The 20,081-nt window shown below is 48.0% G+C and overlaps 1 protein-coding gene across 1 annotated transcript; it reads left to right on the top strand.

Moving 5' to 3' along the window:
* Positions 1-6,378: 6,378 nt before the first annotated feature.
* Positions 6,379-19,507, top strand: TKTL1 (transketolase like 1). The gene is made up of 14 exons (XM_073590796.1): positions 6,379-6,546; positions 8,026-8,143; positions 8,425-8,538; positions 13,649-13,746; positions 13,832-14,023; positions 14,103-14,230; positions 14,319-14,512; positions 14,589-14,753; positions 14,880-15,036; positions 17,200-17,330; positions 17,451-17,534; positions 17,612-17,708; positions 17,944-18,063; positions 19,099-19,507. Exons 1-14 carry the CDS (start codon positions 6,440-6,442, stop codon positions 19,269-19,271), a joined length of 1,878 nt encoding a protein of 625 aa, XP_073446897.1. The 5' UTR covers positions 6,379-6,439; the 3' UTR covers positions 19,272-19,507.
* Positions 19,508-20,081: the final 574 nt, after the last annotated feature.

The raw sequence follows: 20,081 nt of genomic DNA, 5'->3' as shown, positions 1-20,081 counted from the left end.
GCAGTCCTGTGGGACTTGCTCTCGGTCTAAACCTTGTTCTCGCTCTAGTGGGTTGTTGATGCCTGTGCCGGTGCCCAGGAGGCCATGGACCCATATTTCAATGGATTTTATCTCTGACATGCCTGTCTCTCAGAGAATGACTGTTATTTGGGTGATTTGTGATAGATTCTCTAAGATGGTCCATCTTGTACCACTCCTTAAGTTGCCATCTTCCTCAGAGTTGGTGCCCTTGTTTTTGCAACAGGTGGTTCGCTTGCACGGGATTCCTGAGAACATTGTATCTGACAGAGGAGTTCAGTTTGTGTCTAGATTTTAGAGGACTTTCTGTTCCAAGCTGGGAATTCAGTTGTCCTTCTCCTCTGCGTTTCACCCTCAGACCAATGGGCAGACGGAGAGAACAAACCAGACTTTGGAGTCGTATTTGAGATGTTTTATTTCTGCTGATCATGATGATTGGGTTTCATTTTTGCCCTTGGCCGAATTTGCTTTAAATAATAGAGCTAGTTCTGCCACTTTGATGTCACCTTTTTTTTGTAATTTTGGGTTTCATCCTCGATTCTCTTCAGGGCAGGTGGAGCCTTCTGCCTGCCCAGGTGTTGACACTGTGGTGGAGAGAATGCACCAGATCTGGGACCAAGTGGTGGATAAGTTGTCTCTCTCCCAGGAAAAGGCCCAGCGGTTTTCCAACCGGCATATGACCATTACCTTCATCCAGGTACAATGACTGATAACACCTCTGTATACAGTAGACAACACATGATCCACCAATAACAATAGGTGACATCACAGCTGACCTCAACCTCATGCACAATGACTGATAACACCTCTATACACAGTAGATAACAGGAGGATCCACCATTAACAATAGGTTATACAGTAGATAACAAAGGATCCACCTCTGACAATAGCTGATGTCACAGCTCACCTCCTCCTCCTCCTGTACAATGACTTATAACACCTCTATATATATAGTAGATAACTGCAGATCCACCATTCACAATAGGAGATGTCACAGCTCACTTCCTCGTCACCTACAATGACTGATAACAAAGAAAGAAATTTTGACGATTCCCAAAAATAGATAAAATCCCTAAATTTATTTCAAATATTTTAAAAGATCATACAGGTTGGGGATACATCTCAACGCGTTTTATTTTATTTATTTATTTTAAAATATTTGAAATAAATTTGAGGATTTTATCTATTTTTGGGACTCGCTAAAATTTCTTTTTTATAAGTCGCCAGGCACGACTATTGGCTGGAGACCCACTACATTGCAAGACGAACTGAATCATAATATAGGACACGGTGAGGCTAATTTTTTTGTTTGTTTTACCTTGTAAATGACTGATAACACCTATATATACAGTAGACAACACAGGATCCACCATTCACAATAGGTGACGTCACAGCTGACCTCAACCTCATGTACAATGACAACAGATCTATATACAGTAGATAACAAAGGATCCACCTCTGACAATAGCTGATGTCACAGCTCACCTCCTCCTCCTCCTCCTGTACAATGACTGGTAACACCTCTATATACAGTAGATAACACAGGATCCACCATTCACAATAGGTGACGTCACAGCTGACCTCAACCTCATGTACAATGACAACACATCTATATACAGTAGATAACAAAGGATCCACCTCTGACAATAGCTGATATCACAGCTCACCTCCTCCTCCTGTACAATGACTGGTAACACCTCTATATACAGTAGATAACACAGGATCCACCATTCACAATAGGTGACGTCACAGCTGACCTCAACCTCATGCACAATGACTGATAACACATCTATAAACAGTAGATAACACGAGGATCCAACATTAAAAATAGGTTATATCACAGCTCACCTCAACCTCATGCACAATGACTGATAACACCTCTATACACAGTAGATAACACGAGGATCCACCATTAACAATAGGTTATATCACAGCTCACCTCAACCTCATGTACAATGACAACACATCTATATACAGTAGATAACAAAGGATCCACCTCTGACAATAGCTGACGTCACAGCTCACCTCCTCCTCCTCCTGTACAATGACTGGTAACACCTCTATATACAGTAGATAACACAGGATCCACCATTCACAATAGGTGATGTCACAGCTCACCTCCTCCTCCTGTACAATGACTGATAACACCTCTATTTACAGTAGATAACACAGCATCCACCTTTCACAATAGGTGATATCACAGCTCACCTCCTCCTCCTCCTGTACAATCACTGATAACAGATTTGCAGACATGGTTTATTATTTGGTTTATTATTTGTACGCCTCCCAGCAGCCGGGATGACAGACAGATCTCTGCTCGCAGCGTGTGTCATGGAAGGCACCAATGGCTGGCGGCCAGCAACCTCAGTTGTAAGCGCAGGAATGCTCCGCAGCTGTCTGCCAACTATGTGGGGCTCTCCCTGCGCATAGTGACAGGATTGGCATCGGATAAATGAGATATAATATTGGACGCGGCTCTTGGCACCACGGACGTGAATGGGTGACAGAGACGCTGAGGACATCGAGGAAATCTCCGGCATCAAGCGCCGAGTCATCTCCAACCGAGGAGGCGGATGGGCGCTGATTGTATCATGGGGCGGCGGAGAACCCGCAACCTGCACCCAAAACATGGCTGTACACCAGCTAAGGAGGAAAAGCGGTGGGATTCTGGAAATCACAGGATGGACACATACTGTAGATATGTATGAGGAGGCTGTGCGGGGACTGGCCACCAGTGGGGGGAACTACACATCAGTGTGGGAGACTGGCCACCAGTGGGGGGACTACACAGTGTGAGAAACTGGTCACCAGTGGGGTGAGTACACATCAGTGTGGGAGACTGGCCACCAGTGGGGGGACTACACATCAGTGTGGTAGACTGGCCACCAGTGGGGGACTACATATCAGTGTGGGAGACTGGCCACCAGTGGGGGACTACATATCAGTGTGGGAGGCTGGCCACCAGTGGGGGACTACATATCAGTGTGGGAGGCTGGTCACCAGTGGGGGGACTATACATCAGTGTGAGACTGGTAACCAGTGGGGGACTACATATCAATGTGGGAGGCTGGTCACCAGTGAGAGGGACTACACATCAGTGTGGGAGACTGGCCACCAGTGGGGGACTACACATCAGTGTGGGAGGCTGGTCACCAGTGGGGGGACTATACATCAGAGTGAGAGACTGGTCACCAGTGGGGTGAGTACACATCAGTGTGGGAGACTAGCCACGAGTGGGAGACTACATATCAGTGTGGGAGACTAGCCACCAATGGGGGGAATACACATCAGTGTGGGAGACTGGCCACCAGTGGGGGGACTACACATCAGCACATCAGTGTGGGAGATTGGCCACCAGTGGGGGACTACATATCAGTGTGGGAGACTGGCCACCAGTGGGGGACTACATATCAGTGTGGGAGGCTGGCCACCAGTGGGGGACTACATATCAGTGTGGGAGGCTGGTCACCAGTGGGGGGACTATACATCAGTGTGAGACTGGTAACCAGTGGGGGACTACATATCAATGTGGGAGGCTGGTCACCAGTGAGAGGGACTACACATCAGTGTGGGAGACTGGCCACCAGTGGGGGACTACACATCAGTGTGGGAGGCTGGTCACCAGTGGGGGGACTATACATCAGAGTGAGAGACTGGTCACCAGTGGGGTGAGTACACATCAGTGTGGGAGACTAGCCACGAGTGGGAGACTACATATCAGTGTGGGAGACTAGCCACCAATGGGGGGAATACACATCAGTGTGGGAGACTGGCCACCAGTGGGGGGGACTACACATCAGCACATCAGTGTGGGAGATTGGCCACCAGTGGGGGACTACATATCAGTGTGGGAGACTGGCCACCAGTGGGGGACTACATATTAGTGTGGGAGGCAGGTCACCAGTGGGGGGACTATACATCAGTGTGAGAGACTGATCACCAGTGGGGTGAGTACACATCAGTGTGGGAGACTGGCCACCAATGGGGGGACTACACATCAGTGTGGGAGACTGGCCACCAGTGGGGGACTACACATCAGTGTGGGAGGCTGGTCACCAGTGGGGGGACTATACATCAGAGTGAGAGACTGGTCACCAGTGGGGTGAGTACACATCAGTGTGGGAGACTAGCCACGAGTGGGAGACTACATATCAGTGTGGGAGGCTGGTCACCAGTGGGGGACTACACATCAGTGTGGGAGGCTGGTCACCAGTGGGGGGGAGTATACATCAGAGTGAGAGACTGGCCACCAGTGGGGTGAATACACATCAGTGTGGGAGACTAGCCACCAATGGGGGAATACACATCAGTGTGGGAGACTGGCCACCAGTGGGGGGGACTACACATCAGTGTGGGAGATTGGCCACCAGTGGGGGACTACATATCAGTGTGGGAGACTGGCCACCAGTGGGGGACTACATATCAGTGTGGGAGGCAGGTCACCAGTGGGGGGACTATACATCAGTGTGAGAGACTGATCACCAGTGGGGTGAGTACACATCAGTGTGGGAGACTGGCCACCAATGGGGGGGACTACACATCAGTGTGGGAGACTGGCCACCAGTGGGGGACTACATATCAGTATGGGAGACTGGACACCAGTGGGGGACTACATATCAGTGTGGGAGGCTGGTCACCAGTGGGGGGACTATACATCAGAGTGAGAGACTGGTCACCAGTTGGGTGAGTACACATCAGTGTGGGAGACTGGCCACCAATTGGGGGACTACACATCAGTGTGGGAGACTGGCCACCAGTGGGGGATTACATATCAGTATGGGAGGCTGGTCACCAATGGGGGGACTACATATCAATGTGGGAGGCTGGTCACCAGTGGGGGGACTACACATCAGTGTGAGGCTGGTCACCAGTGGAGGGACTACATATCAGTGTGGGAGACTGGCCACCAGTGGGGTGAGTACACATCAGTGTGGGAGACTAGCCACCAATGGGGGGACTACACATCAGTGTAGGAAACTGGTCACCAGTGGGGACTACATATTAGTGTGGGAGGCTGGTCACCAGTGGGGGGACTACACATCAGTGTGAGACTGGTCATTAGTGGGGGGACTATACATCAGTGTGGGAGGCAGGTCACCAGTGGGGGGACTATACATCAGTGTGAGAGACTGATCACCAGTGGGGTGAGTACACATCAGTGTGGGAGACTGGCCACCAATGGGGGGACTACACATCAGTGTGGGAGACTGGCCACCAGTGGGGGACTACATATCAGTATGGGAGGCTGGTCACCAGTGGGGGACTACATATCAATGTGGGAGGTTGGTCACCAGTGGGGGGGACTACACATCAGTGTGGGAGACTGGCCACCAGTGGGGGACTACACATCAGTGTGGGAGACTGGCCACCAGTGGGGGACTACATATCAGTGTGGGAGACTGGCCACCAGTGGGGGACTACACATCAGTGTGGGAGGCTGGTCACCAGTGGGGGGAGTATACATCAGAGTGAGAGACTGGCCACCAGTGGGGTGAGTACACATCAGTGTGGGAGACTAGCCACCAATGGGGGGAATACCCATCAGTGTGGGAGACTGGCCACCAGGGGGGGGGACTACACATCAGTGTGGGAGATTGGCCACCAGTGGGGGACTACATATCAGTGTGGGAGACTGGCCACCAGTGGGGGACTACATATCAGTGTGGGAGACTGGCCACCAGTGGGGGACTACATATCAGTGTGGGAGGCAGGTCACCAGTGGGGGGACTATACATCAGTGTGAGAGACTGATCACCAGTGGGGTGAGTACACATCAGTGTGGGAGACTGGCCACCAGTGGGGGACTACATCTCAGTATGGGAGGCTGGTCACCAGTGGGGGACTACATATCAATGTGGGAGGCTGGTCACCAGTGTGGGGGACTACACATCAGTGTGGGAGACTGGCCACCAGTGGGGGACTACACATCAGTGTGAGAGACTGGTCACTAGTGGGGGACTATACATCAGTATGGGATGACTGGTGACCAGTGGGGTGAGTACACATTAGTGTGGGAGACTGGTCACCAGTGGGGGACTACATATCAGTGTGGTAGGCTAGTCACCAGTGGGGGGACTACACATCAGTGTGAGACTGGTCACCAGTAGGGGGACTATACATCAGTGTGTGAGACTGGTCACTAGTGGGGGGGACTATACATCAGTGTGGGATGACTGGTGACCAGTGGGGTGAGTACACATTAGTGTGGGGTGACTGGTCACCAGTGGGTGGTGTGACCGTGTGTGGGGTCCCTATTCCTCCCCATAGTCCCCAACACCTCACAGCGGTCCCCTCCCCCCTCAGCTGATCTCACTTCCTCCGTGCAGGGGCTGGGGGCGGACCCGTATAAGTCCGGCCTCTGGTGTGAGCAGCATTGCCGCTGCACAGGTTGGAGGAGAAGCATCCCGCCGCCATCCCCAGCATGGACACCTACCAGAAGCCCGAGGACAAGGCGCTGCAGGCCCTCAGAGACGTGGCCAACCGGCTGAGAATCCACTCCATCAGGGCAACATGCGCCTCCAACTCCGGGTGAGCCCCCTTCATCTGTGTGCGGGGTCTTCTCATGCATCATCTCTAGAGGTCCCCCTGCACACGTGGTGGTCGGTTCGCTCCCCCTGCCTGACCTCCACGTGTGTCTTTGTAGCCCCCCGCAGCACGCGTCCTGTGCACACATGGGGGGCGCAGTCTCTACAACTAGAGCTGCATTGTAATTGTTAACCCCTAACTATTCCCCCTTCACCGTGCCATGGCATCTTCATGTCGGGATGTGACGAGTTAATGTGTCAGTTCCCGGCAGGCCTCGTCTTCAGTGTGAAGTAGCGGCTCCTACTTAAAGGGGAACTCCACTCCTGGCAGATCACTGGCTAAAGAGCCCAGGCTCCGCCGGCACATGGCTCCTTTTGTCTGGGTGCACCTGGTGTCTCTGCAGATGACTGGGGGGCTTCATTTGGCACCCGCCTCCATCTTAGCTGTGGAGGCCTCTGACCTCTTTAAGACTTCGCATGTTGCCTGATCCTTTGGACAGTGCAGGGTTAAATATTATCCTCTGTCCTTGGCTTTTGGATCAGATACAGGTTAGGAAACTGAACTTTTATTTATTTGTGGTATTAGCCTTATTACAGGGCAGAGATAATATAATACTGTACACGCAAGGGGTCTTCAGGGGTTGTGTGAGGGTCAGGATGGTGGCTGAGACACGTGTGATATGTGGAGGCTGATGTAGTCGTCCCTGTAAACTCCCAATAACACCCCCCCCCCCCCCCCCCCGGTAGATGAGCTGCATGCTACACACAGAGCGTGATCAGCCATGCTGAGCATACATGTACATAGGGGGGTGTATTGTATCTCTGACACTGGGATGTAGCTGTCTGTGTCCCCCCTGTGCTGATGGCTCATTCAGGATCTATATTCCCCTCTTACAACTTTGTGCCTCCAGGAAAAGTTTCCTAGACAGCAGGGATTACCTTTCTCCCATGTGACTGTAGGATCTGCCAGCTGTCTAGTGGGTGGCAGCTAGGGCTGGTGACTCTGCCAAAAAATGTGTGTAGTTAAATGGCTAAGACACTGGGCCTGTGTGTGATCAACCTAGTCCTATTATGTGGGGACAAGAGACTTAGGAACCATCTTTCCTGTGGGTGCGATGGGGGTAACCCTAGCTTCCCCTTATGCACAGACTGCATGGAAGAAAATGGGAGGTATAGGTTACCCACCTGTACATGTGGAGGGGACAAGAGAAAGTGTAGGACACTGAAGGTTTGGTTTTCACTCTGTCCAAACCCATTGGGTGCTACTCGGAGGGCTTTATTTCTTGTGCAAACTGAGTTATGGATCAGTCAGTTAGCTCTGAAATGTCTCTGCTGTGCCAGGGGGTCTAGACGTTTACCACCCTCCACCAATGTGCATTTCGGGAGATCGCTTCCAACCGGATTTCCCCTAGAATCCGTGTTGGATGTCATACGGTTATGGGTTATTTAGTGACTGTGTAATGTGCTCTGCTCCTTGTGACAGGCATCCCACATCCTGCTGCAGCGCTGCCGAAATCCTGTCTGTCCTCTTCTTCAACGCCATGAAATACGATGCGGCTGACCCTGGCAACTATAACAATGACCGCTTTGTTCTGTCCAAGGTGAGGATGACCACACTGTGCCTACGACTGATCACCAGGCATGGGGTGGGGCTGGTGCTCCTGTGATCACTCCTTGATGTGAAATATTGAGTTGGTTAATAATCAGTGGGCCTTGCTTGACCTTGGGCAGCCATCAGAATGGAGGGGCTGTGGTGTACCATGTCCCTCTTATATGCAGGCATGTTGGTGCCGGACCTTGGGTACCATGGTGCTATGGCTTATGTATAACCAGAGTACTAGCAGCACAACTTCTCCAGTTCTCTAATGGTGTCTCTCTTCAGGGTCATGCTGCGCCCATCTTGTACGCAGCCTGGGTAGAAGCTGGCTACATCAAGGGATCGGACCTTCTCAACTTGAGAAAGATTGACTGTGACCTGGAAGGGCATCCTACACCGGTATGTACCAGACTCCTAGAATCGTAGAGTTGGAAGGGACCTCCTGGACCATCTGGTCCAACCCCCTGCTCAAAGCAGGATTCGCTTAATCATCCCAGTCAGATGTCTGTCCAGCCTCTGTTTGAAGACTTCCATTGAAGGAGAACTCACAACTTCTCGTGGCAGCCTGTTCCACTCATTGATCACTCTAACTGTCAAAAAGTTTTTTCTAATATCTAATCTGTGTCTCCTCCCATTCAGTTTCATCCCATTGCTTCTAGTCTTTCCTTGTGCAAATGAGAATAAAGATGATCCTTCTACAATGTGACAGCCCTTTAGATATTTGTAGACAGCTATTAAGTCTCCTCTCAGTCTTCTCTTTTGCAAACTAAACATTCCCAAATCCTGCAACCTTTCCTCATAAGACAGGGTTTGCAGACCGGTCACCATTCTGGTCGCTCTTTTCTGAACTTGCTCCAGTTTGTTGATGTCTTTTTTAAAATGTGGTGCCCAAAACTGGACACAATATTCCAGATGAGGTCTGACCAAAGAGGAGTAGAGGGAAATAATGACTTCACGTGATCTAGACTGTATGCTTCTGTAAATACATCCTAGAATTGCATTTTCCTTTTTTGCTGCTGCATCACACTGTTGACTCATATTCAGTCTGTGATCTATTAGTATACCCAAGTCTTTTTCACATGTGCTGTCACTTAGCCCTATTCCTCCCATTCTATATATGCTTTTTTCATTTTTATTGCCCAGATGTAGTACTTTGCATTTCTCCCTGTTAAAAACCATTCTGTTAGTTGCTGCCCACTTCTCCTGGATGATACTCTTCTACACTGGCATATCCTCATCTGTTACCTGCTATCCTAAGGTCCTGTTCACACAAGCGTTACTTCTTGCTTTGTAAACTTCCATATTTGCTTCACAGTAAAAATGGGGTAATTTTTACATAATTTTAGTGTCTCACGACATAATAAATAAAAAAGCATCATGTGAACATGCCTCAATAATGGCATCACATCTTGTGATTGGTTGCACAGGTATGGTGTCATTAGATCATGTTAGGCCCTTGTGGCAGACATGGAATTCATATGGCCACCAGAGGCATAACTATGGGTTTGGATCAGGGGAAAAGCGTTTGACTGGGCCTCTAACCCGGGAACCCTGACTACAACTATAGTGGATGTAGGAGAACCTCAGCAGGTGAGAGCTGTTACTAAAATCTCTATACAAAGGCCAACACGGATATTACCACCATATAGTGTTAGATGCCAGTTCTGCAGAACATGTAAGAGTACTGTACCATTAGATTGTGACTTACAGCTGATATTTGTTCTCCTGGAGCCGTTCACCTTTTCCATCTGGCCCAGACCAATACAACTTCTTCCAGCCATGACTTGTCTGCAGTTATTACAACAGACATCTGAACTCTCACACTTCTAGCTCCATCTATTCCCAACCTGCACAAACTCCTCATCCTACTGATGCCACAGCTGCCATGTGTCCCTATTACTGCACCTGCTGTGGTGCAATAAGGTTATGTGCTCACAATGCAGAAATGCTGCAGAATTGTCTGCAACTCCCTGCTGCGGGTAAACCGCATGTGGAATTTGCATGCAGTTTCCTGCAAAACACAAGCGTTTTTAGCTTGCATAATGTTAGATCTCTTCCAAGTGATTTGAAGCATTGCTTGGAGAAGTGATTGACAGGTTGGTCACACTTGTCAAGCACTATGCTTCACAAGTGTGACAAACTTTTTATTATTGATGCTGCCTATGCAGCATCAATAGTAAAATGTTAAAATTAAAAAAAAAATAGATACTTTCCCTCTGTTGGCCCCCAGAGCCCTCCCGGCCCTGAGCAGCACTGCTGGCATCTTCCGATCCCAATGATGCTTTGTGCGAATGACCTCTGATGTAGTGGTCACGCGAGACCTCTGTCATCAGAGGTCATTCGCACAAAGCATCATTGGGATCGGAAGATGCCAGCAGTGCTGCTGGGGGCCAACAGAGCATAAAAATATATATATATATATATATATATATATATATATATATATATTATTTTTTATTTTTTTTTTTTTTTTTTTTTTTCTTCATATTCTCAGGAATATGGTACCAGGGCATGGAGAGTCTCCTCTTCTCCTGTGTACCATATGCACATGGTGGGCATAGTCGCATGTGTAAAGTGAGCGTTTCAATGCAATCCTATGGCGGTGGAATCTCTGCGGTTCTGCAGAATTAATGGACATGTGCACTTTAACGCTATGTGACTCCGCAGCGGAAAAATCCGCAGCATGGGCACAGCAACTGCGGAATTGCATGGGAAGGCATTTTGTTAGCGTTTCCGCAGTGGCAGAAACTCTTAAACGCAACGTGGGCACACAGCCTAACAGCACTCTTCTTGCTGCCCCACAAAATAAAAATGCCACCTCTGTGCTCCTTGCATAGCAATAATAATGCCTCTCTTGTGCACTTTGACCGGGGCTTTTTCCATTGTTGCATTTGTTTTCTGCTCCCCTTCTTCTGGAGCCCTAACTTTTATTTTACTGTCAATATGGCCGTGTGAGGGTTTTTTTTTTTTTTTTTTTTTTTTTTTTAAGGATACCATTTGTGCAGATACGATCTTTTGATCACCCATTATTTCATTTTAATGCAATGTCGCGGCGACCAAAAACATAACTGTCTGCTTTTTCCCCCCCCCCCCCCCCCCGCTATACCGTTTAGTGAACAGGTTAATCAATGGCCTCTATTGGAGGCTAGAAGCTGCCATAGCGTGAACAGCTCTGCTACATACAATGCTCAGATCATCTTTATGTAGCAGAAATACTGCATTGCTGAGTGCTGACCACAGGGTGGCGCTCATAACAATCCAGCATCGGTTCCATGACAATTGTGTCCAAGGACAATTGTGTCCAAGGACAATTGCCATTGTACACAATTGGTCTGTCACCTCCAGCATCAACAACCATAGAGGTCTCAAGGAGACCTCTGGTTGTTATGCCAACCCAGTCATGTGACTGGGGTCAGTGATGCACGTATTTAAGTGCCGCTGTCAGCGTATGACAGGGGCATTTAACTAGTTAATAGGCACAGGTGGATCACGATTCCACCTGTGCCTATTGTGTGCACATGTCAGCTGTTCAAAACAGCTGACATGTCCCGGCTTGGATGTGGGCTCACTGCTGGAGCCCTCATCAAAGTGGGGGATCTGACCTTGGATGTACTACTATGTCCAAGGTCAGAAAGGGGTTAAACAGTAAAATAAACCTATAATATATTAATGACCTGTGCAAGTGTCCACCTTCTGTACCTAGAATATTCCCTCTTGAGTCACAACCTGAGTGCCCACTTAACTTTTATTAGTGTACGGAGTCATCTCCCGTATGCTCCCCTAAACACATTATAATGGCCCCTTAGTAGCCCTACACTGTACTATGGCCCCACATTGGCTATCGCTGTATGATGGCCCCAACGCTCTGATGACTCCCTTTGTAGTGCCCACACTCTGATGGCCATCACAATTTTAATGGAAAAATAAGCCTCATGCTGTCCTTACCCCAGCAAGTCCAGAAGCAGATGTCGGGGGGTGGTGATGTCATAGTGCCGGGACTCATCCTGTCACGGTGCAATTGACATCACGTTACTCTGCTCTGGACCTTCTGTGTTGTAGGCCTAAAGCAACCGGAGACCTACACAACAGAGCATGGCAGTGCAGGGAGGCATTGACTGTTGTCACACCCTCAACTGTCACCTTGAGCAGTATCAGTAGGGCCCTGGGGCAACTGCACTCTCTACATCCCCGGTAGCTATATGCTGGCCATCCTTAACAATCTTCTGCACTTTCATAAATGCAACAGAAAGGAGTTTAGATCGGCAGCGTCATCGCAAACTAACAGTAGTTGCCATCAGACACTTGTCCATGAATGAAAGAAATCGCTTGGCGTTAAGAAGCTCTGCAGATGGCTTGCTTTATTGCTTTTATCTGGGCTTAACCAGAGAAATGTTGTGACAAGAAATAATCCTGAAGCATAAAGCCAACTGTTGCAGCCTTAAATCCACCGCAGACCTGGGTTTGTGTGGTGTTCGTAACTCCTTTTGCCCACTTAATTTGTGCTCTCAAATGTAAAAGAACAATGGCAGGATGGGCTAATGTGTCCCAGCACCAACCTTATAACTATTACAGGGTACCAGGGTCTCCCCTAGACTTCAGTGGCTGAGCCCATATACTGGGACATCATTACTGGTCCAGTATCTGACTGTTAAAGGGCCTATCTGGCGATGCTCACTTCAGGCAGTGGTGAGCTGTGCCAATGACTGACCCCATAGAGAGAAGACACAAGCATGATCAGTCAGTGTTGTTCCCTGGTCACTAGCGTAGGATGTCATGCTGGTGTCGGATCATGGTCAGAGATCACTTCTAATGCAATAACTTCTAGGAGAATTTGTGCTTGGCTATCTTTACATACAACTACAATATGCACTCTATATATGTTATTATATATCCTACATTAAGAACCTTGCAATACACCAGAACAAAAAAACTGCCTCACACTGTAATGGGTGGACAGGTCAAGTTTCCCATTCACTTGGCTAGCTGCCACTTTCCATAATGAAAGCTGATCGCTGGGGATTTTGCAAGTCTGAGCTGTTCACTTGGAGCTGACAATTGCATGTCAAGATGGTGCATCTCTTGGGAAACCTGTCACTTGATGTCAGTATAATTGCAGCCAGGTATATGCTCTAAACGTTTGAGAAGAAACTTACAGTTCCAGCCTGAGACAAGTCTAGTCTATCCTTTCCTAACTCTGCTGCAGGTGGCCAACTGCTCTACCTATGTACACACGAAGAAGAGACATGATCATCGCTAGCAATGGTTCTGGGAAGAGTCAGACTAACTTCACCTTTAGATCTTTAAGATACTGGTGTTTTAGAACTATACCAGTCTGCAAACATACAGATTGTTGCTGCTGAACCATCAAACTACTTTAGAGGCATGGGCTCAACAGTGAACTTGTCTAGCAGGTGTTGACCACCTGCCCAATGGATGGTTGCTGAATAAGCCATAAGTGGTCTACAAATTACTAGATTGCATGAATGTGACTCATCTGTTTAACTACCAGAAACTACCATTTGTGGATGTGGCCACTGGCTCCTTAGGACAAGGCTTGGGGGCATCATGTGGCATGGCGTACACTGGAAAGCACTTTGACAAAGCCAGGTAAGAATTGTCTGAGGTTTCCTGTGATACAATTCACCAATGACTTGTCTTCTGAATGTCTTATGTTATCCACCTACCCCCTCAGTTACCGTGTTTACTGTCTGCTGGGTGATGGGGAGTCCTCTGAAGGAGCTGTGTGGGAAGCCATGGCTTTTGCGTCTCATTACAAGTTGGACAATCTGGTAGCAATTTTCGATGTTAATCGTCTGGGGCAGAGTGAGGCGGCTCCTCTTCAGCATCAGACTGACATATATAGGAAGAGATGTGAAGCTTTTGGGTATGTTGCCCTGCTTCTAGCAGACACCTGTTTACTTGAAAGGAACCATCCAAGTAACAGCCTTCTGATACACTTGCAGGTGGAACACCTATGTTGTAGATGGCCACAGTGTGGAGGAGTTGTGCTGTGCTTTATGGCAAGCTGCCAATGTGAAGGATAAACCCACAGCAATCATTGCAAAAACCTACAAGGGGAAAGGGATTTCTGGTAAGTACCTGGAAGATATGGCATCAGGGATATACCCCCAGGCTGGACGAGGTTTGATCCAGCTGACTAAAATACTTGTTTCTTCAAGGTGTCGAAAATCAAGATAACTGGCACGGGAAGCCGATGCCCAAAGACAAGGTAGAGTCCATCATCAAGGAGATCCAGGATAATATCCAGACTAATAAGAGCCTGACTCCAGCGGCTCCAGTAAAAGATGCTCCTGAAGTTGACATTGCTGACATTAAGATGCTAACCCCACCAAGCTACAAAGTTGGTGACAAGGTAAAGAGAGGTCTGGTGTAATATAGAACTGTATGTAAGGGTCTCCTGACTATATAAATGCCACCATTCCTTTCAGATCGCAACCCGTAAAGCATATGGACTAGCACTTGCCAAACTTGGCCACGCAAATAGCAGAGTTGTTGCTCTTGATGGTGACACCAAGAACTCCACTTTTGCTGAGATCTTCAAGAATGAACATCCTGACCGTTTCATTGAGTGCTTCATTGCTGAACAGAACATGGTAAGTTGCCCTTTTTGCAGAGACAGTAAGTTGTCTCTGTTAATGGGTAGTGCTATAAATTTCCTGTAAAAACAAGCAGTTTGAAGTCTTTAATAAAAATCTCCATTCTTAACTTGTATCTTCCAGGTGAGTGTGGCTATGGGCTGTGCTACCCGCAATCGCACTGTTGCTTTTGCCAGCACTTTTGCCGCTTTCCTTAGTAGAGCTTATGATCACATTCGTATGGGCGCCATATCTCAATCCAACGTGAACATCTGTGGCTCCCACTGTGGTGTTTCAATAGGTGAGTGACCATAACCTTGTACACTTCTCTCTTTTCTGAACACTTAGGCTGAGTTCACACGTGGCGTTTTTTTCGCGTTTCTGTGGCGGTTTTAACCACGCGATTTTGCCGCGAAAAATGAGCATCCCATGCATTCCTATGGGATTCCGCAATGCTGTGCTAATGCTGCGGTTTTTACCGCGGCGGAATCGCTTCGCGGTAAAAACCGCAGCATGCTCATTAATTTGCGGAATTGCGGCGATCCCGCACCCATAGGAATGCATTGTTCCGCTTATTTCCCGCATGTGGCTGTGCACACCATGCGGAAAGTAAGCAGAACATGTGCGGATGGTACCCACGGTCCGGAGGAGAGGAGACTGTCCTCCGGGCTTTGGGTACCATATCCCTGTAAAAAATAGAATTTAAAAGTAAAAAATATTGTTATTCTCACCCTCCGTCCCGCGCAGCCTTCCCGCTTCTCTTCACGCTCTCGTTCCCAGTAGTCCTTTGCGAAAATGCTCGCAATGACGTCCCTTCTCGCGGGATCGCGAAGTCTCACGGTCATTCGCACGACATCGCGAATTACCGCGAGACGTTGCGATCCCGCGAGAACTGACGTCATTGCGGGCATTTTCGCAAAGGATTACTGGGAACGGATGCGCGGGACGTCGGAGGGTGAGAATAACACCGTTTTTTATTTATTTTTTTTTTACATTCTATCTTACTACTGATGCCGCATAGGCAGCCTCAGTAGTAAAAAGTTGGTCACACTCGTCAAACACTATGTTTGACGAGTGTGACCCAACCTGTCAATCAGTTCTCCAAGCGATGCTACAGATCGCTTGGAAAACGCTAGCATTTTGCAAGCTAATTACGCTTGCAAAATGCTAGTTTTTCCGCGGGAATTTAAAATGCAATTTTTTTTTTTTTTTTTTTTTTTTTCTTCCGCGGACTGGAATTCTCGCGGTAATTTCCGCGAGAGTTCCGGTACGTGTGCACTTAGCCTTAAAAGGAGTTGGTCTCTCTACGCTCACATCTACGTTGTGACATGAGTGGGGCTAGTCACATCTCATGCCTAATATAATCTGCAAGAATTGTGCATCTGTCCTGACTCCTGCTGATGGTGCACATGTCCCATAATTAACCTCTTAATGACCAGAGGCATTTTTGGTTCTGCACTTTCCTTTGCTCCCCTTCTTCCCAGAGCCATAACTTTTTGCCAAAATGGCCATGTGAGGGCTTGTTTTTTGCAGGACGAGTTGTACTTTTGAACACCATTGGTTTTACCATGTGTACTGAAAATTTGGGGTGCATCGTATAGTCTGAAAATACAATTTTCTGATACCAGCAGCATCTTTTTTTTTTTTTTCTCGTCATCTTGGGGTGGGGGGGGAAATTATATATATTTTTAGTTCCCCTTTGGACATGTTTCGACACATGTCGTCCAGAAGGGATTGACTATGAGCATAATTGTTACTGAAGAAACATGGAACCATTTTTAATGGAAAAATAAGTTATATTTTACCCCACCATTGGACTGATCGCTGGAGGAACTTTATATATATATATATATATATATATATATATATATATATATATATATATAATTTTTTTTTTTTTTTCCCTCCACTTTTGGCATGCTTCAATAGTCTCATGGAGACTAGAAGCTGCTATAACCTGATCGGCTCTGCTACATACAGGCGATGACCAGGTCACCTGTATGTAGCAGAATTGACTTGCTATGAGCACAGACCGTCAAGTGGCAATGACAACCATAGAGGTCTCTGAGACCTCTGGTTGTCATTCCAACCCACCGGTGACCCGCAATCATGTGCTGGGGGGGGTTCACCAGTGGGCAGATCTCTGGCACGATTGTCAGTTTGACAGCAGCATTTAACTGGGTAATAGCTGCAGGTGAATCGCAATTCCACCCGTGGCTGTTCTGGGCACATGTCAGATGTTCAAAACAGCTGACATGTACCGGGAAAGATGTGAGCTCACCACCGGAGCCCACGTCAAAGGGAGCGAGTCCGACATCGGTGTAAATCTGTCAGACGGGTTGATGCAGCTGCCAAAACCTTCTGACTATGCAGGTATCGGATACGAGGAGCAGATCTATCCCTCTAATTGGTGATCTTCCACTATGTTGCACCACACATGGTTCACCTGTTTGCTGTGTTTCAGGTGAGGATGGACCCTCTCAGATGGCTTTGGAAGATCTTGCCATGTTCCGTGCTATTCCTTCCTGTACAATCTTCTACCCCAGTGATGGTGTCTCCACAGAATATGCTGTCACTTTAGCCGCTAATACCCCAGTAAGTGTTACCCTCTCACCTCAGTTTGCATTTTGTTTCTCCCTGGAGTAAGTGGCTGAAATGCGTTAGTCCAGATCTTTACATACGATGTAGTAACTTCTCACCCCTTTACACCTGTAGGGCATCTGTTTCATTCGCACCAGCCGTCCAGACACCGCTATAATCTATTCTGCAGAAGAAAAGTTTGAAATTGGTCAAGCGAAGGTAAAAAAAAAAAGTCCTGGTGCTTTACTCCATAACCCTCATCTTTTGGACACTACTTTATTTTCCTTTTCATACAGGTCGTCCGTCAAAGTGAAACAGACAGGGTCACGGTTATTGGTGCTGGCGTCACCTTACATGAGGCCCTGGCGGCAGCAGATGAGCTTGCCAAACAAGGTGAGACTTGCATATATTTTTTTTAGTGCCCATGCAGTGCACAACTTGTTGCCCCCTTCGAGTCTGAAACATTAATTGCATCACTGATTTCAATACTTCAACTAGCAGTATAACTTGGTGCACTGTTAATAACCTCCTACTATTCTGATGGGGGAGCCACAACTCCCAGCATGTTCAAACTTCTGTAAAGAATGCTGAATAATATGGCACTGACTGATGGGACTATTATCCTTAGGTATTAACATCCGTGTGATCGATCCTTTTACCATTAAGCCTCTGGACGCAGCGACCGTTATATCAAGCGGTAGAGCTACTGGCGGACATATAATCACTGTGGAAGATCACTACAAAGAAGGTAATGGACTGTGTGCTTAAAGGAAGGGCTGATGCATCTTGTTGAGCCATGCAATCCTACTTAGGCTAGTTTCACACTAATAATAATCTTTATTTTTATATAGCGCTAACATATTCCGCAGCGCTTTACAGTTTGCACACACATCATCACTGTCCCTGATGGGGCTCACAATCTAAATTCCCTATCAGTATGTCTTTGGAATGTGGGAGGAAACCGGAGTACCCGGAGGAAACCCACGCAAACACGGGGAGAACATACAAACTCCTTGCAGATGTTGTCCTTGGTGGGATTCGAAACCAGGACCCCAGCGCTGCAAGGCTTCAGCGCTAACCACTGAGCCACCGTGCCACACTAGCGTTTATGAGCGCAGCGACGGCCTGCGCACGGCCGCCGCTAAGCCCCGCCGGTAGCTCCAGCGCATGACGCTGCATGCGCCCTGCGTCCCCTATCTTTATCACAGGGGGCGCAGGCCGTGCGCAGTATGCGTTTGGCAGCGCATGCGCCTTTTTGACGGTGCGCCGATGCAACCAAACTGCAGCAGGTTGCGTTTGGCGCTGGTCGGCGCACCGTCAAAGGGACGCATGCGCCGCCAAACACATACTGCGCACGGCCTGCGCCCCCTGTGATAAAGATAGGGGGCGCATGCAGCGTTATGCGCAGGTGGGCGGAGCTACCGGCAGGGGCGGGGCTTAGCGGCAGCCGTGTGCAGGCCGTCGCTGCGCTCATAAACGCTAGTGTGAAACTAGCCTTAGTCAGAAGGAACCATTCCCTTTCCAATCTTCAGCGTGAGCCAATTATAAGATTTTGGTTGCGCGAAGTGCCTGTCTGGAATATTCATTTTGATTTTAAAATGGTCCTTCACAGTTCTAGCCAGTAGATGGCACTATTGCCTTAAACTCTGCACATGTTCTGCAGGACCAGTGCTGTGGTGCCACACCCTACACTACATCAGCATGTAGAATTGCCCACTGGTAACTTGCACAGCACTTCTATATTAAATGGCCTTACCTCTATCCTAATCTCTCCTTATTCCAGGTGGTATAGGGGACGCTGTGGCCGCAGCTGTTGCAGGAGAACCCGGATTCGTTATTCAGAGCCTTGCCGTTAAGGGTGTACCTCGCAGCGGGAAACCTACAGAGCTGTTACAAGTGTTCGGCATCAGCGCAAAATGTATTGTGGAAGCTGTAAAAGCCACATTTGCAAACTAATCAGATCAAGTTGTTGTCTGCCATAGAAAAGCACTTGTCCTTCTGTGTAAAGCACTGTCTAATCCTAGCCTGTCACTGGCCTCCACATAACATGTCAGCTACCTCAGTGTATACATGTGTAACAGTTCTGACATTTCCATACGCCACGTTGCACGAGCTGGCTTCTACAGCTCTTCTAGAATTCCATGTCTGTTTATCCTCCACCATGCACTTAATAAAGCAAAAACTCATCTAAACGTTGTACTGTGACTTATCAAAGCGAAAATTGTCTATGGTGAGTCATATTAGAGCAGCGCCCAAGTTTCTGTAATCTTAGGTTATCAGATCAATACTTGTATTGGGGGGGGGGGGGGGGGTCTGCTACAATCTGTCCACCACCCATGGTCAGGCATGAGACTTCTGGACAATGAATCAACAAAACACTTGTCTACTGAGACCTTTCTGGATTAACATTGCAGATTTGACATGTCACTTGCCACTTTTGTTCTCAAAGGAGTGGGGGGGGGAAAAGGCAGTGTCAGAGTCCTGGGTGTTGTGTGTTTGGGGGGGGGGGGGGGGTTCTTTAACACAACATAGTGCAGATCGGCAAGACATCAATTAGCTCTCATTCAAAGGGAACCAGTGATTAAATTTAATGTTGCCCAATGGGGGCAGCATGACTCTCAGGTTTTTTTTATAGATTTTTGGAGGATTTTTTTTGTCCCCTTTTTGTGGTTTTGATAGAGTAGGACTCGCAAAACATTGGGACCCTTGACATGGGTTGCGTGCTCCTGTATTTTGGCCATAATTAATGCCTCACATATTGCTATG

This window comes from Dendrobates tinctorius, unplaced genomic scaffold (genome assembly GCF_039654945.1).
Source record: "Dendrobates tinctorius isolate UK_male_01 unplaced genomic scaffold, ASM3965494v1 ptg000120l, whole genome shotgun sequence".
NCBI classification, from domain to species: domain Eukaryota; kingdom Metazoa; phylum Chordata; class Amphibia; order Anura; family Dendrobatidae; genus Dendrobates; species Dendrobates tinctorius.
The sequence above is the reverse complement of the archived record's forward strand: the minus strand, read 5'-3'. Positions and strand labels throughout refer to the sequence as shown.

What these genes read in the sequence shown, in the direction of transcription:
- TKTL1 (XM_073590796.1), top strand. Translation starts at nt 6,440, where the DNA reads ATGGACACCTACCAGAAGCCCGAGGACAAGGCGCTGCAGGCCCTCAGA. An exon ending in CAAGGGGAAAGGGATTTCTG is followed by an intron (nt 14,231 to 14,318) that starts GTAAGTACCTGG and finishes TGTTTCTTCAAG; the next exon opens with GTGTCGAAAATCAAGATAAC. An exon ending in AGATGAGCTTGCCAAACAAG is followed by an intron (nt 17,709 to 17,943) that starts GTGAGACTTGCA and finishes TATTATCCTTAG; the next exon opens with GTATTAACATCCGTGTGATC.